This window comes from Halichoerus grypus, chromosome 6 (assembly GCF_964656455.1).
Source record: "Halichoerus grypus chromosome 6, mHalGry1.hap1.1, whole genome shotgun sequence".
Taxonomy (NCBI): domain Eukaryota; kingdom Metazoa; phylum Chordata; class Mammalia; order Carnivora; family Phocidae; genus Halichoerus; species Halichoerus grypus.
The window spans coordinates 31,941,837-31,958,547 of NC_135717.1; the positions used below are offsets into that span (position 1 = coordinate 31,941,837).

General features: G+C 52.4%; 1 protein-coding gene across 10 annotated transcripts in view; it reads right to left on the reverse strand.

Moving 5' to 3' along the window:
* CLEC16A (C-type lectin domain containing 16A) overlaps positions 1 to 16,711 on the reverse strand; it is a 202,579-nt gene that overhangs the window by 105,315 nt on the left and 80,553 nt on the right. For all 10 annotated transcript variants that reach the window (XM_078074799.1, XM_036070365.2, XM_078074801.1 and 7 more), the window contains exons 13-17: positions 15,905 to 16,027; positions 12,553 to 12,662; positions 11,750 to 11,794; positions 9,342 to 9,392; positions 5,765 to 5,893 (exon numbers count right to left, since the gene is read on the reverse strand). In XM_078074799.1, coding sequence (XP_077930925.1) covers positions 5,765 to 5,893; positions 9,342 to 9,392; positions 11,750 to 11,794; positions 12,553 to 12,662; positions 15,905 to 16,027 — 458 coding nt within the window. The remainder of the gene's footprint in view (positions 1 to 5,764; positions 5,894 to 9,341; positions 9,393 to 11,749; positions 11,795 to 12,552; positions 12,663 to 15,904; positions 16,028 to 16,711) is intronic.

A 16,711-nucleotide genomic window follows, 5' to 3' on the forward strand; every position in this document is an offset into this window, starting at 1 on the left:
AGAAGAAACGGAACTGGGAGGGGCAGAGCGATCCAAGTTCACGCTGCTCGTGATGCCTGAGCTGGGCTTGGAACCAGCAATGTCTGATGCTTGTGTCACTTAACCAAGCCCACAAGGACACTCGCACGCCTGCACCAGCCCAAGTGCAGAAAGCCTGAGACGTGGGTGGCCCCCTGAACTATATGGCCATCTGAGCTCTCAAGTAAGGAATCATGGCCTTGGAATTGAGGAAAAAGGCCCATCGGTCAGGTCCAAGCTGAGTGAATGCTTCATTTCAGTGTCAAAAATCCATTCCTCTCAAAGGTTCTGAAGGCAAAGAAATCAAGCAGGACCCTTGCTGGGGGGTGAAAAAAGAGGAACATGTGTGCTTTTCTAGACCATCACTCTGAGAACCTGAAACCTTCCAATACAAAAGGAGTTCGGAATTTGGCTCCTAGTATAGACCTTTTTGCTTTTGCTCTGGAAGCAACAAATGGAAAATATTTCCAGAAATACAAAAAATAATAATGACAATAATACAACAATAAAAATATAAAGAATACAGAACACGCTGACGAGCCCCACAACTTTGGGAATCCATGAAAGAGAGGTAAAACACCAGGATAAGGGTCCTCAAATTCACCCCACAGCCCCCTAAACAGTAAGCGCCCCCCCCACCCCCGCTTACCCGAGACCTGCCAGGTACTGGCGGGGCTGGACCGTGTCATCTCCCTGAAGCCTCTTAACGACCCTCCGTGGTTCCCATTTTACAGACCGGAAACCAAAGCCCAGGGATGTGAGGCAGCCTGCCCACAGTGACTCAGCTAATAACCGGACTCCAAAGTCTGTGTTCTTCCAGCCACATGCCTTTGCCTTCAAAAGATTTAAGGCTGGGGAACCAGGCTTTTATTGAATGCTTCTCTTTACTTTGCCAAATAAACATGCACTTTAAAAAGTATTAAAAAGGAAGAAGGAATTATTGCTTTCTGATGCTTCCACAGAATGCCAGGAAGACGGACTCTGGAAGCACACACTAGTTTTGGCAAGGGGTGACAGCTGAGCATGCTGAAGTTAAAGAGGCTCATCCCGTGTGCTCCAAGGCACCTGGGAGCAAGCTCTGCAACGGGGTCGTGGAGAAGGAAGCGGGGTCATGGGAGAGGAGTCCACTACAGTGGGGCAGGATGGCTTCAGGGTCGAACAGAACTCGGCGAGTGAGTCACGTGAATTCCCTGAGCCCGGGCTCGAGTTCTGGGAATGGAGTACCCAGCGGCCCTGATCTTGGGGCCTCCCTGGAGGTGCACCCTGAATCGAGAGCTCAGGTCCAGCCCTCTCTCTGCTTCCCTTGTCACATTTGCAAGCCATGGAGTTCGGGGGCTGTCACCCAGATGAGGAGCCCACCAGGCGTGGAAGTGGCTGTGAAAAGCCAGTCACTCCTAAGAGGGTGCCGAAGCAGTGTCACGTGGGCCCGCCCCGCCGTGAAAGCCCCTTGGCAATATGGGGAGCGTCACACAGAAAATGTCCGTGCCCCCTGAACCAGAAATTCTACTTCTGGGAACTTTTCCTAAAGAAATAAGCAAAAGAAAGAAAACCCTGTATTCATGAAGCTGCTCAGGACAGTTTAGTTGAAAATAATGTAATACTGGAAGCAACCAGAATGTCTAGCAGCAGGAAAATGCCTGAGTAAGTTACGGCAGAAGTCGCCAGATAAACTTTCACGCACCAGTAAGAAATGTGACTGAAATTAAAACCGCATCCCAGCACAGAAAGCTTCTCACTGTACAAGGGAGAGAGGGAAGGAAGAGGCTGGAAGGAAGACCACAATGCACTCTTCCTACCGGCATGAGACGATGTGACTGAACACAAAGACAGGGAGGAGACACGAAAAGCGTCTAAGCTTTCTTTGTTTAGGGTGATGAAATCACGGGAAATTCTTTCCCTCTACTTTCGAAACCCTATGAGATGTGCTTCAATGTGTAATACGCATCCAAAGAATAAAAAAAAATATCCTATTTCCTTTCAGGCAATAACGATAAAAACAAAAACTGTTTGTGGTTTTACGTGGGAACAAGGAACAGAAGTCAGGAACAAATAAAATTTCACGCGACTATATTTATTTCATACTGGCTTCCAAGATTATCACAGACAGACGGCCAGTGGCTTACATTCAGATCTTGAGATTCACCAGAAATTCCTCTCCCTAACTCTCTTCTCTACCCTGAAGCTTCAGTAGATGGCTAAAAACTCTCTTTCTTTCCCTCCTGAGACGTTAGACTGCTCCACCCCTGTTCAGCCAACATTTCCTGAGCTCTTCCTGCCTGCCGGGCACCTTGCAGTCCCTCTACCTTATCTACTTTGGCCAGGAGCTGAGAGACAGGACGCACTGAGGCTCAAGGAGGGTAAGCAACTTGCTCAATGTCACACAATTGGAGCTGGGATTGAACCCTGGTTGGTCCCACGAGCCTGTGTTCTTTCTTAACGGCTTCTCTCAGCTGCCCCTGGGGTAGGTCCAGCCCACGTCCCCACTTCTGCTTCCATGTTCTCATCAGATCCCAGTAGTTCCTAAGACCTTCATTTCAACGTGAATTCCCCTTATTAGCTGGCATGGCTCAGTGGCACTCTCGCTATTTTGGTCTTATATTATTTGTTCATGGTCTATTCTTGCATTTTGCACAGTGCCTGGCTCCTAGAAAAATGCCCAACAAATACGTTGAATGAAAGAATAAAGAGTGTGATTTGCAAAATGCAAGAGGGACACCATGACTTTCAGTGTTGGATGCCTCCCCATGGCCTGAAAGGCCTAGCCATCCTCCTGTCCTGTCCCCTCCCCTCCACTCTGCTCGTCACCTGCTCCTTGAACACGCTATACTCTTTCGCATCTCGGGGACTCTGCACTCACTGTCCCTTCGGCCCTGTTCATTTCTGTACCATCTGGCATCGAGTAGGCATCCAGTGGCTCTCTGGTGATTGGAGGACTATTTTACAAGTTAGGAATGATGTATTAGTAAGGGTTGTTTGAACTTCTTTAACAAGTCCTCAAGGAAAACAAAAGGTGGGATTTCTGAAAAGTGTCAGCCTCCTGAAAGTTAAAAAAAGTCTACTTGGTGGAAAAAAAAAAAAAGGGAAGAAGAAAACGTTTGAATCCAAAAGGATGAAATGGAATGTTCTTTGGATACAAGCAAAGAACTTGAAACAAACCACATAAGCCCTCAATTGCTTGCTAAACCATACACTTCCTTTAGCTCAAATTCAAAGCACACTGCTGTGTTCTGATGTCTGAAATGGGCTAAGGAGCTAAGCTTCTGGATGATTCTAGACAGCTGCCTTGAAACAGGAACTGGACTGAGGTGAGTGGTCAAAATCCCCTTTTAGAAACTGATTCCTGAAGTCAGGGAAGCTTCTCTAAGGTAGATGGCTTCACTTGAGATGGTCAGCGCTATTCTATATATTCTGCCACCTTCTCCCTGGCTCTAAACCCAGGGACCCTGAGATTTGAGGGTTGATCTTATAAACTTGTCAGACAAAGGCTGAACGAGTGACTCCAGGGAAGCCCAGGCATTCCTGGGAGCTCTCTGTGCTTCACGTAGCAGTTGCGCTGTGCATCTCATCTGGGGAAAGGGAGGTGGGCAGCACGGCCCTGGGAACTTACAACCAACTGAGATGTCAGGGGCAAAGGGAAGAAGGGAACCCCTACCCTTGAGAACTCTTACTGGCTTTCTGTGCTCTGCCCTTCACTGAGTCCCCGCAATGACTCTGGCAAGGCAGGTACATGCTGCTTTGAGATGGGAGAAGGAACCCCAGAGCCCAAGTGACCCTCCCTTTGCCATATGCCTTGGCCCTGAATTTCTCCCATCCTCTCCTGTAGATCAGGACCGTCTGCCCCAACCCAGCAGGGCCTGATGCCAGGAAGTAGCTAACAAGGTCAAGGTCCTCAATGGGCTCTAAGGCCCCAGAGATCAGCCCCCTCCAGCCTCATCACTTCCCACAAAGCCTCCCTCACTGTGAGCTGCAGCCATGTCCCCTCCTTAGAGGTGCTGGAGTGAGCCACATCTGTCCAGGCCTTTGCCTTTCCTGGCTGCCCAACCTATCCCTCTGCCACCCGTTCTACATCCCTCCCCAGGCAGGAGGAGGCGCCTGACCCCATGTTCCTTTAGCAACAGCCTCAGCCGCACAGACTGGCAATGCTCCCTTTCCTACCTTGCCCTCTAGACTCTGACTCCTTGAGGACAGAGGCAGTGTGTATGTTAGGTCCCTGCTGTCTGGCACCAAGCAGGGCTAGTAAATACAATGAAGGGAGTGGTGGGAAGCAGGCCACATTGCCTGCACGGAGTCCTGGCTCTGCTACTTATGAGCTGGGGGACTGCGAGCCAATCACCTGACCTCATCATGCCTCAGTTTCTTCCTCTGCAAGACAGGTTCATATAATGCCAACTTCTTAGGACGGTTGTAGAATTACATGAGGAGGTTCACATAAAGAACTGATGTGAATGACTCACTTGGTATCAAAGAGGAGCTCATCTAAGTGTTGAGAAAACTGGGGGCCCAGGGACCAAAAAGAAGGCAGAGGGCAACCCAGAGCGGCAGCTCTCCCCATTCACAGCCTTCCGGACCTCTGGCTCAGGGGACGAGGCGGGCCTCGGGGACAGGACCTTCGCTCTAGCCTCGCCACAGAACATTTCCGAGGCCAACCAAAGGCTACAGGTGAGCATGCCCGCCCGTGAAGGAGTCGCCAACACAACCCGCGTTTGTCAAAACCAGCCCTGTGGTGAAGCTGGGGCCAGTGATGCCCAGTGCAAACAGTGCCACCCACAAACATGCTCGTGTACCCGGCCACGGGGCCTGCAGGGCTGGCTGGGAGCACGAGGAAGGCGGGTGTCACTGGCTCAGACAGGGTGGGTCCTGTGGTGAGGTCTGCGGGTTTGGTCAGACAGCAGGGAATGTGCGCTGACTTAAAACACACAGGTCGGACTTCCTCTGCCTCCCCCTCCACCCCAGGCCTCCGAGGCCAAATCATCGCCTGGGTAGAGGAAGGCCACAGAATCCTCCTGTTTGAGGCAGATCCAGCAGGTCACTCCTGCTTCTCAAAATCCCAAAATTAACACCTCTGCCGCTCTGGTTAGAATAGGGATTAGCTGAGAAGAGGGCAAGGAGCTCATCGAATTTATCCCTTCATGTCTCCAGGGAATGATTTTCTAGGAAGAGGTGATGGTGCTTTCTAAGAAAGAAACTGATCTTACGCGAGAGATAAAATACTGTGAACAGCCCTGCGAGACTGCTTCAGAAAAAAAGTGCTGATAAGGGACGCACACTCCAGCAGGGTTCTGAGAACTCCTCTGCTTTTCACACGTGGGAACGGACTGGCAAGAGTCACAATCTCATTTTTGTGTGCCTCGCACCCAGATCCCTCAGATACCTTATCAGCACACCATTGCACCATCTCCGGGGGTCCCGAGCCTCCCTGGGAGAGGATTTCACACCAGGGCCTCACCTGCACTGCCTGTTCTCGGCTCACTCCCCCAGGTGCCTGGCAGCAGCCCAGAGGTGTCCTCCCCAGAGCCTGGGGCTGGGGCCCTGCTCTGCACCAGCCAAGGCAGCCTGCCTGGCCCTCACACAGGGGAATCTCAATCCTGTTTTAGCCAAGGGCAGCTGGCCTGGGGAAGTTCCTCCCGGTGGCAGGGCGCCAGGGGGGTGTCGTCCGCCCCCTGTCCTGAAGTGGGTTGGAAGGCGGGTTCTTGACCTGGTCAGCTGGCGGCCCAGGGAGAGGGGGGTCCCGCCCATGCTTACTCACCCGCCGGGTCTTCTCCACGTCGCCGCACGGCAGCCGCTTTACAAAGTCAATGCCGGTCAGCGGCGTGCCCGTGGGGGGCAGCAGGATGGAGGCGTCCATCATGAGATACTCCACGTTCATGGGCTTCATCTAGAAGGAGAGACATTGTAGGAAACCTCACCGAAGGGAGGAAGAGCATGGGGCAGGTTACCCAGGCCCCTCGCCTGTACCTGCGCACAGCTAGTGAGTAAAGCAAGCCCACATTAGGGCTGGCATGAGGGCTCAAGGCAGCCAGGCGTGCGAGATGTGAGCCGTTGTTTCCCAAGACACAGACCTTTCCTTCCCTTGAAGAGACAGCTCAGACACTCCTGGGAAGCTGCCTCCGTGCTGTGAAAAGCTGCGCTCTCCCACCGGCTCACACCCCTCTGGCTCACGCCCCTCCACCCGGCAGGGAGCGGGTCCCTGACCGCAGCCCGCCTCCCTCCCTTTGTGCTGTCAAGAATGACGACAGCAGACTAGTGATGGCAGCTCTCAGTTATCATTTATCTAGAGTGGGCTACGGACTGTGGGCAGGCGCTGACCTACAGGCTTTGAGTGCGTGATCCTCCTTAATCCTCCCAAAGACTCCAGAAGGGATGTTTCCCGATCCGCTCATGAGAAAACGGAGACTCAGCCGGCAGGTGGCAGAACTAAGACGCAGACCCAGGCCTGCCCTGCTCCAGACCCCGTGACTCCTGCCACATGACCACTATCCCCTTCCTTCCTCACCACCTTGCTGTCTTTACCTGGGATCATACAACAAAGTCACTTACTGAGCATCTACTAAGTGCCAGGCGCCCGCAGGGCTCACCTCCTGCTGGACAGTGATGTTGATGCTGTTCCTTATTACAGAGGGGGACACTGACCTCAGAGGAAGGGCGTATGCCCACAGCCCCTGGGCCACAAGGGAGCACAACTGTCTGCCTGCTTCCACACCACCTCCGGGAAGCCTTCTCCGATTACGACGACATATGGTATCGACACCTCCCCTCCTGGAACTCTGCTGTATCACTACGGACATTGAATGTGCACGTGTTGTTGGACATGGACACTTCATTTCCCTGACATCATAAAGGAATGACATTTCACAGGGTACATTTCCTACAGAATTAACTTTACTCCTCCAAGCATCACATGCTTTTTTGTGTGTCTTTTTGGGTTTTTATTTTTCAGAAAGTGGGCCTTAATCATATTACACTCTCTCCCTCTCCTGGAACATATAGCTGACCACATGGGGCAGTTGTGGTGAAGGCTCAGCTATCTGGGCTAGGGAGCCAAGGAGACACTTAGTTTGTGCTGCCTGTCTTTTTCTTTTAGCCACCCCCCAAAGGCCTGGGGTCCCCCATCCTGAGCCCCTTTATCCCAGGACCGGGTGGCGGAGCCCTGAGTCCCACCCCGGGGCCGCCCTTGGCATTGCCTTCCAGCCTGCCCACCGTTCCCTAGCAGCCCCCCTCTGCTCTGCCCCACCTCCCTCCACCACCTTCCCGGTGAGCACTCATTACACCTCTGCGCTAAATAGGAGGTGATAAGAGAAGTGAATAAGGGTCTAACATGAAGGCATGGCTTCAGTGCAGGGGTCTCCATGAGCACCCGAGGGCCTATCTCCACTTCATTTGGCTCAGCGGCTACTTTCCTCGAGTCCGACCTCAGGACTGACTTTCAGGTATGGGGGCTGGGGATGTGTCCCCTCTCTTTCTCTAGGGGGCAGGCCCTGTGCAGACCACACAGTAAACATGGGACAAGACACACAAGCACAGCCCCAGAAGCTCCCCATGGCAGGAGGGGGAGGAAGCAGATATTCCTTGTGTGCACACCCCACAGGAGGCGCCTCTTAGGTACTTCAGACCCAGGCGCGTGGTTTGGGCCCCATCTTACAGATGGAAAAAATGAAGGCACAGAATGTAAGCAACCCAATGAAGGTCACGCAGTTAGTAACAACAGCAGAGGGGCGCCTGGGCGGCTCAGTGGGTTAAGTGTCACACTCTTGGATTTGGCTCAGGTCATGATCTCAGGGTTATAGGATCCCGCCCTGCATCAAGCTCAGCGGGGAGTCTGCTTGAGACTCCCTCCCTCTCCCTTGGCCACTCCCTCTCTGCTTCTCCCCCTGCTCACACACACACCGTGTGTTCTCTCTCTCTTTCAAATAAATAAATAAATAAAATCTTAAAAAAAAAAAAAAAAGGCAGAAACTGAGCAGGGGTTTAGGAGCCTGAGCTTTTCTACACCGTCAAGCGACATAGGAGATTTAACGTTTCCAACAGGAATCCAAACTGTGGAGAATTACATTGCAGAAGGGGCCATCACAGGGGCAAGATGAAATGGGAGCTAGGCCCCAAATCCACTCCACTCTAACTACCGGTCCAAAGAGCAGAAGACCGAGACAGCCTTGCAGGGGCTGGGGGAGTAGCAGGGAGCAGTGGCCATCGCCAGGTGGAGGCACCCGAGCAGCCTGTACCTCGCCAGAGGCGGCCTCGGGCGCTACTGGGTGCTTCTGGAGATGATCTATGCCAGCTTACATTCTTCCCTGGAATAGGCTCTGCAGAGGCCTTGGAAGTGCCGAGGGCGAGGATGTGGTAAGCGCCCAGCAGGCCATACCCGGTGAGATGGGCTTGGGAGCCAGGAGACACTGAAAGCAAGCTGCTTTTGTCTTTGTGACACTTTAGACACTTAGGTTTACTATAAACTTCTGGAATCACTTCATTTTTTTTTTTTTTTTTTTAAGATTTTACCTATTTATTCATGAGAGACAGAGAGAGAGAGGCAGAGGGAGAAGCAGGCTCCCCAAGGAGCAGGGAGCCCGATCCCAGGACCCTGGGATCATGACCTGAGCCGAAGGCAGACGCTTAACCGACTGAGCCACCCAGGCGCCCTCACTCTTTGATGAGCAATGTCCATGAAAAGGACATTTATCATCTATTTACTGAGTGCCAACTAAGGGTCAGACGATAGGGATGCATAGAAATGAACAAAACAGAGAAAGCTGCAAATCTTCTAAACCCATCTTTTCCCATGACTATGCCTGATGGACAGAGGGGAAACAGGGCAGACTCTGGGCCAGTGCTGTGGATTCAAGGATAAGCAACAAGCTGGAACATTCCGGTGGCACAGCAAAGAAGGGCAGGGCACTGGAGGCAAACTGCTGTGCTTTGGAATCCTGGCTCTGCACCTCCCTGGCTGGACAGGCATGGGGCCTCACTCGACCTCTGATCCTCGCCTCCTGATCGGGGTGATAGGAGTCTATGCTAGCAGCCCCTCCCATCAGGGTGACAGGGGCAGTAACACGATGAACACATACAACGTGCTCTACACTCCTGACACAGCACGAGTCCTCAAAGATTATTCGTATCAAAGTGAATCTTTCCGACCCATCTATGGCACAGCCCACAGAGGGGAAGTGGGGGGTCATCCGAAATTTCACCAGTGGCGGGGATCAAAAGGCACCATTTCCAATTCACTTCCCCACCAATCTCGGTCAGAAAGGCCCCAGTTAGACAGCTTTCTCTCAGTTTCACCGGATGAGCCGTGCAGGCAACCAAGTGCGTCCTGGCCCCTCACTTACTGTCATGCTCCTGTACTCATCTTCAAACATGTCCAAGAAAATTTCTTCTCCCTAAAAAGAGGAAGGGAGAGAGATTATGCATATTTTTTTCCATAAACACCGAATTATTATAAACTCCAGTTCATGGCTGTTGGGGCCATCTGGTTCTCATCAGTGAGTTCTCGTAAATCACCAGGAAGTAAGACACACACGTGAACACGAACACACACGCTCAAATGAAAGCCCAAATATCATATTGCACCTCTCAACGTTTCTCTTTTTTTTTTTTTAAGCATGTGCAGTTAGATTCCTTCTGTCAAGGCAGCTAATTAAAACGACAACAAAAATAACACCATATATAATTAAACTATAAAAGTGGGTGAAATTGCGAGTGTTTCACATCATCTATGTGTTGAGAAGGGTTGGAGAAATGGGAAGCCTGGTTCAGGTGCCATGTTAAATCTATGAGGCTCCACGCCTCAGAAAGGAAGCGTAAAATTAAGCATACTTAACACTAAAATTACACAGCTTGTTCCAGTCATTTCTGAGGCACACCTGTAAGGCTCTGCAGTTCTGCAGGGCTGCGGTGGGTAAGACTCTGGCTCTGAGACACGCAAACCAGGGGCCCAATCCCAGCTTTACCTCTCAGAGCCTCTCTCTGGTTCGCTGCAAGACTGGAATGACAGCCCACGTCTATGCAGGTCACTGCGAGGATGACAGGAGTTAACCCGAGTAAAGTGCTGACCACAGAGCCTGCCACTCAGTCGGGGCTGGTAAATGCTAGCACTCATGGTCATTATGGTCACCCCCAGATGGAGCACAGCTAGGGAGGGGAGTGGAGATTCAGCTGAATGCATCATGACTATTCAAACTGTCCTGTCTCTCTCCTAAGTCCTGAATCTCTCTCTCTCTCTCTCTCTCTCTCTCACACACACACACACACACACACACACACACACACACACACGGTCAGGATGGGAAAAGGAGCAAGTCCTTTATATATTTTTCCAGTTGAAACTTGAATACTCTTGCATGGCGTAAGAACCACGTAAGAACCACAAAAATCACAATCCTGAGAACATCCAAAAGCTTCTGAGATATTATACTTAGGGTATAACACTTATAGGACAAATGAACAATCTGGGTAGGGAGAAGAGCTACAATTCAAATATAGCTCTCTTTTGGCTAAAGATAAACCCTCTGGGAAAATGCCTACCTATATATCTCTGTCTTTCTGACTCTGCAATGCAAAGGGGGGGAAACAAACGAAGAGCCGTTATCCTGGAAAGAGACCCAAAGATGACTAATGCAGCCGTGAGGCTCCCACTCTCTTCTGGGCTTTGCTGAGGACTTATATCCTCGCTCGGAGGCCAAGCCCCTCGGGATGGTCTATGGGAGCCTGGGATCTCCTCCCCCATGCATGGGGGCCCACAGTGGTCCACCCTCATCTGGGCACGTCCACCATGTTGCAGCCGCATGGGGTCGTCTGCGCCTGGTGAGGTGGATTTCCAGATTATAAGACCTCGTTTTCTCTCAACGGACACCGACAATAATGGACAGTGGCTTAAAAAGCTTCCTGCAAAGAAAAGGGATCTGCTGCATATGTGCCTATGATTCACGGCAGTTTGTAGAGACTACAGATAATGAAAGCAGTTGAACAACAAGAAGATGGCAGCGCCGACACCTTTCCTCCTCCAGAGAGGTTCTCTGTATCAGCCAAATGACCAGGGGAAACCCTGGCTAAGTGGACCTGGGGAGACCTGACATGGAGGTCAAAAACTTGGGGAGCCACAGGGCCAGTGTGAATGTGGATTAATCCATCTCCTGCTGACAGATGATGTGCTTCCCTAAGAATATATCACGCTTTAGATATAGAGCAAAACAAAACCATCACAGTGAGATATTTCAAAACTAACCATCTGGAATCTGAAGAGGACATCTACAAATTCCCCGGTAACTCAGAGTCCTGGTGGCCCTTTACGAATCTCACTAAACTTAATGATAAAGGTTTAGAAGCCTGTACGAGGTGTCTTGGCATACATGCCTGTAAATGACATACATGCATAAAATTCATAAGTAATTCAAAAGTTATTTTATATGGAAAACATACATACCTCATGCATATATTAATTTACATATATAATAGTCCCGTGCATGCAATTCACATTTATATGTAGATTCATCAGTAAACAAGTTCATATATCATTGATAAACAAACTGTCACAGACTAGGGGTGAGTCCTCAGAAGGGGTACCGCTAAGAGGAGCGCAGGGCCCGCTGCTCGGGGGTTTGACATGGCGCGTGCTTAGCACGCACGGGTACAAGAAGTCACCACAGACTTGTGATCGGTATGTGCGCACGCCTAGATACTATAATCTTGTGTCTGTGATGCACACCACACTGCCTTCCCCTGCGCTCTGGCCACTTACCTTATAAAAATGCCGCACTAGGTGAACGCTTTCTTCTCTCGCGCCCTGTTGAGAGAGGGAAGGTGGGAAGGAGGCCAGTGAGTTGGGTGAGTTACCAATTCCAAAATCTGAGTGCATATCAAGCAGATGAGAGGCTGGGCTCATATCCTTAAATCAATAGAGTGGTTTGTAATAGGGAGGGAAGAAGAGAGGGAGGGTGGGCGGGCGGGCTAGCTTAAAATAAAAATGGGCAAAAGAGGGGATTCTGGAAAGTTGTTAACATACAGTTAGGTGGGGGAAGCGGGTTATAAAACATGGCCATGGTGACTCATAAATGTGTCAGTGTGTGGGTATCTGGAAAGACACACGCCAAAGCGTTAACTATAGCTGTTCCTTTTTGCCTTCGTACTTTCTAAATTTTCTCAAATAAACATGAAAAATAAGGGGGAAAACAATAAAAACTAAAAAACAATGAATACAGATATTAGCACTATAAAAACATAAAAAGCATGCATGTGTTTGGATACGTGTAACATTTTTCTAATACATAAAGGAAAATATTAAAATTCTGGTTGACAAATACAGGGCCAACAGCTGTCACAGAAATTACTGAAATTCACTAATTAAGAGGGCTCATCGAGCCAGTCTCAGAGGAATGGTAATTCCACCGGAACAAGGGGGTTGCAGTGGGGGATCAGGGCTATTAGGCCCTGCTTCTCGCTGGTGCTGCAGACCCCAGGACCCGGGGCTCCCATCTGAATCCAGCAGTTTCCTTGCCACGCACGGCCTCCCGCGGAACCCAGGCAGTGGGAGGGGGCCCTCACCTCCAGGCAGGCCAGGTGCACATCCTTTATGATGCAGCCCGTGCTGGTCACCACTTGCTGCTTTAGGAGTAGGCAGCTCAGCTCCAGCGTCGCCAACCGGATCTTCCCATCTGCAGGGGAAAGCAGGGTCAGCCTCGCACAGCCTGGTGGGAAGGCCTTAAACACAGTTTCTTGCCTTGCCCACTTTGAGGTTAACAGGTCAGCTGACGGCCCTTGACATCCAGTGGGGACAAAGAGGGAACTCAAATGCCAACCCCTTCCCAATTACAATAGAATGTTCCATCCAAAACACCCACACCAAATACTCCCCTGCACTCCCTTTATCAGTGGAAAGGAGGCAGAAAAAAGATTATTACTAATTATTCCTGAAGGCGGCGAAAGTGGCCGTCTGTGGTTATTTTCCTTGGCTGGGTTCCCTCCCCTTTTCAGGAGCAAGCACCACTCTTTCCTTTGGAGAATCACCAACCCCACTCTTGGGTCTCTAATTTGGATGGGGCCGGTCCCTTTGCTCTGTCCCAGGGAGGGGCACATCACCCAGGCTGGTCAGGGTGCTCTATTCCTCCGGTCACAGTGACTGGGGAGGGGACAGGCAAGGGGGGCCGGTCAGAGCCAATAAGGCTCAATTCCACAACATGCTGGGACCACTGTGCAAGAGAAGGTCTCCTTGTGCTGGGCTGAGGGCAGGACAGGAACCGTGCCGGGGCCCTGAAGCGCCCTGAGCAGCACAAGCCTTATAATCCACATTGGCCACCTCTGCACCCTTGCCTGCATTTTCCATCTTGCGTCCAAGTCCACCCTTCCCATCAGACTGCCCAGAGTATGTCTCCTACAGCAAGGCCCGAACCCCGGAAGGGAAAGGGATGGCTGGAGCTGCAGCTGGTAGTTATCCTGCTAACACACAAAGTGGGAGAGTCCAAAAATAGTCCTGAAAACATTGAATTTCTGTATCCAGCTGTGCCTGAAGCCAGGCTCCAAAAGACTTCAAGTTACACAAGCCAATAGTTTGTTCGTACTGTTTCAGCCTGAGTCGGGTTTCTGTCGACGGCAACCCACCTGCTACGCTACTGTGAGCCAGGCACGGTGCTGGGCACGTTACAGACCCTCCCGCCAGGAGTCTCTGGAAAAACCCATTGCGGTGGGTGCTCTAAAGACTGAGGTTCAGGAAAGTCCAAGGTCTCACCCTGGGACTCCAGGTGCTCTGAATGCCAAGACCCACATCGGGCACTGCTCCTAGAAGCATCTGTGGCCGCCTGACAGGAGGGCAACCTGCTCTTAGGCAAACTGCTCATTGGGTCTTTAAGCACCTTTCTGGGGAGATGTCTCAATGTGGAGGAGGGGCAAGGAGACGAAGAAGTCTCCAGGCCACAGCCCTGAGGCCCTGGAAACCCCAGACGTCAGGACCAGCTACTGGGAAAAACTCAAGGCAGATGTACCACCGCATGCCTCCCTGCCCACCCCTTCCTGCTTCACCCATCTGGTGGGGAACGGGAGAAGAGGGAAGCGTTCACTGGGAAAGGCTGCTTGGTCTCAGCTCCGTGGCTCTGTCTCGCTCTCTAGCCCCATCGACCCAGCACGAACATGGCTTCTGTACGGCCGCCCTACTGGCCGCGCCCACCAGCCTCCCACCTCCAGCTCTCTAGGGCACGGTCTCACTCTTGCCTGCCCTTCCGCGGAACCCCACTGGCCCAGCCACTGCCCCACTGCTGCTGCCTCCAGGGAAGGGGAGTGTGATCTTCCAACCAGACCCTCCTTCCTTTGCAAGCTCCTGCCAGGTGCTGACTTCCTCCCACTGGCCCCCTCAAGGGACTGGCTGTCCCTCCCCACCCTGGAGGCTCCTCGCTAACATCCGGGCCATACCCTACCTTCCCTGACCACCGAGCCACATCTGCTCAGATAGCCCCCGCCAACTGCCCCCTCAGCCACCATCCTCAGGGATGAACTCTGCTCCCTGCGCTAGACCTCTCAGTAGAAAACTGACCCCACTGAGTGCCCTTGGTCCTGAGCCACACCTGTCTCTCTTGCTGTCCCTCGTCCATGTGGGACCTGGTTCAGGGTCCCACGCTGGCTCCCGCTCTGTCACCTCGAGACACTTGTAGCAGCCCAGGGCTTGGTCCTAACATACCTCTCTTTTCTCCTGTGGCTTTAAAGATCACCCACATGTCTGTGAGTGAGTCCCACAATGTCCGCTCTGGTCCTAACCCCCATGAGCTCTAGATTCTATCTCCACGTGGAGGCCCAGACCCCTGGGACTTCACAGACCCCCAGCTGTGGCTCCTGGAAGGCAGGAGCCACATCTGTCCTGCACCTCCTGTACCCTCGTCATGTGCACACAGCGGCTGACACTCGATAAACATTGGTCCATGGACCCCACTCCCCAAGCCTCTGTGCTCTCTCCCCAAAGTCCCACTGAGCTTGTGGCTGCCTGGCGGAGCCCACGCCCTGTGACCTCTGGAGTCCTGGCCTACGACCACAACCTGCACCCCTGCCCTTCTCCTGAGCCTGACCTGGGCTCATCCCACACTGTTCCTACCGTACAGCTCAGGGGCTCTCTCTCAACCAGGCCACGTCTCCGTCAGGCCCATTTCTGTGCTCTCACTCACACCTTGATGGCCTCTCTCTCGCTGCCTCTACAGAGAACTGGCCTTGCCATCAGGGTTTCTCAAGCTCAGCCCTGCCAATGTTTTTGGTCAGATGATCCTCTGTCATTGGAGGCCATCCTGTGCACTAAGGATGTTCAGCAGCATCCCTGGTCCCTAGATGCCAACAGCACCTCTCCTCAAGCTGTGACAACCAAAAATGTCTCTGGACGTTGCCAAATGTCCCCCAGGGGGCAAAGTTGATCCCACTTAAAACCACTGTACTAGATCATTCCACCTGCTGTTTCTAGCCCTTGCCATGGCGGCAGATCCTCAGCCAAAACCTCAGAACTGGGATGACAAGTGCCAGACACTGGGCATGTCTTGTACTCTCAAGAGCCCCTGATTCGAACCTTCCAGCCTTCCCTCACGTGCACTCTCAGCCTGGTTCACACTCAGTCGTGGCCTTGGCCACCCCAAGAGGAAGGCTGGAGACGCTGGCAACACTGGCAAAAGAAGGGCTGGGTGTGGAAAGAGAGGAAAGACAGGGTCCAGCACAAACACCACAGGGGAGGAAAGAGGAGGAGACCCCCAGGTGAAGACGCGGCTGGACAGGACAGTATGGGTGGCCCAGGGTATGCACGGCCCAGGGAGTGGCTGAGACCAGCCTGCATTCCCAGAAAGGCCAGGTCTAGAGCCCAGGACTCCTGGTGCCCAGTCCGGGGGCCTGGTCCCTCTACCTCCACTGCCCCTGTGAGCAGCCACACCCCAGGCACCTGGCTGGGCCGCGTTGTTCATGATCCTGATGAGTCTCTCGGCCAGGAGATGGTTGTAGGTGGTCTTCTCGGCCGCACCGGGCACTGGGAGCTGGATTTGCTCGAGTTTCTCAGGATCCATGCCTGGAACGCAGAAAGGGGCAGGCTGTCGGTGGAGTTGCTCATCCGGGAAGGCGCCTCCGCGCGGGGCCGCCCCATGCTCGGCGGCCGTGGTCCATCTCCGTGATTTCTGCCATGACTGGTGCTGCCTGACCCCTCACCTACTGCAGAGTCCTCTGTGAACGGAACTTAAATCCACATATTAAAACATGTTCTATCACCGTTTGTAAAGGGGAAATCCGCATTGCCTCAACAGGGACAGTCACTGTGCAAAACAAAAAGACAACGTTTTTACATTTTAGCCAAAGACTTGACTGACTAGCTACTACTCATCATGGTCCGAGACCTGCTCTCTTTGTTAAAAAGGGGAGGTTGGCAGGTACTTAAGAGGTGCGGAAGACGTACCAGCCCCAAACGGTGACAAGCTCCTGGACATAATCGGGGGGCTCAGAACAGGGACGGAAAAGGAGTAGGTTCTGCACGGCGTGGTGCTGCACCGTCCCACGCCAGGTCTGCGTGCCACCAGAGGCCACCCCCGGATCAGAAACGTTCCACAGTGGGGGAAATGCAGACTGAGAGGAACGGACCAGACGGAAAGGAAATTACAGTCATGCCTAAGAGTTGCACCTCAAGCTCTTGGCAGCCAACTCAAGGAGCCGGGCCCGCCACTCGAACGCACGGGCAGGGGCCGGCGCTGCACTGGGCAAG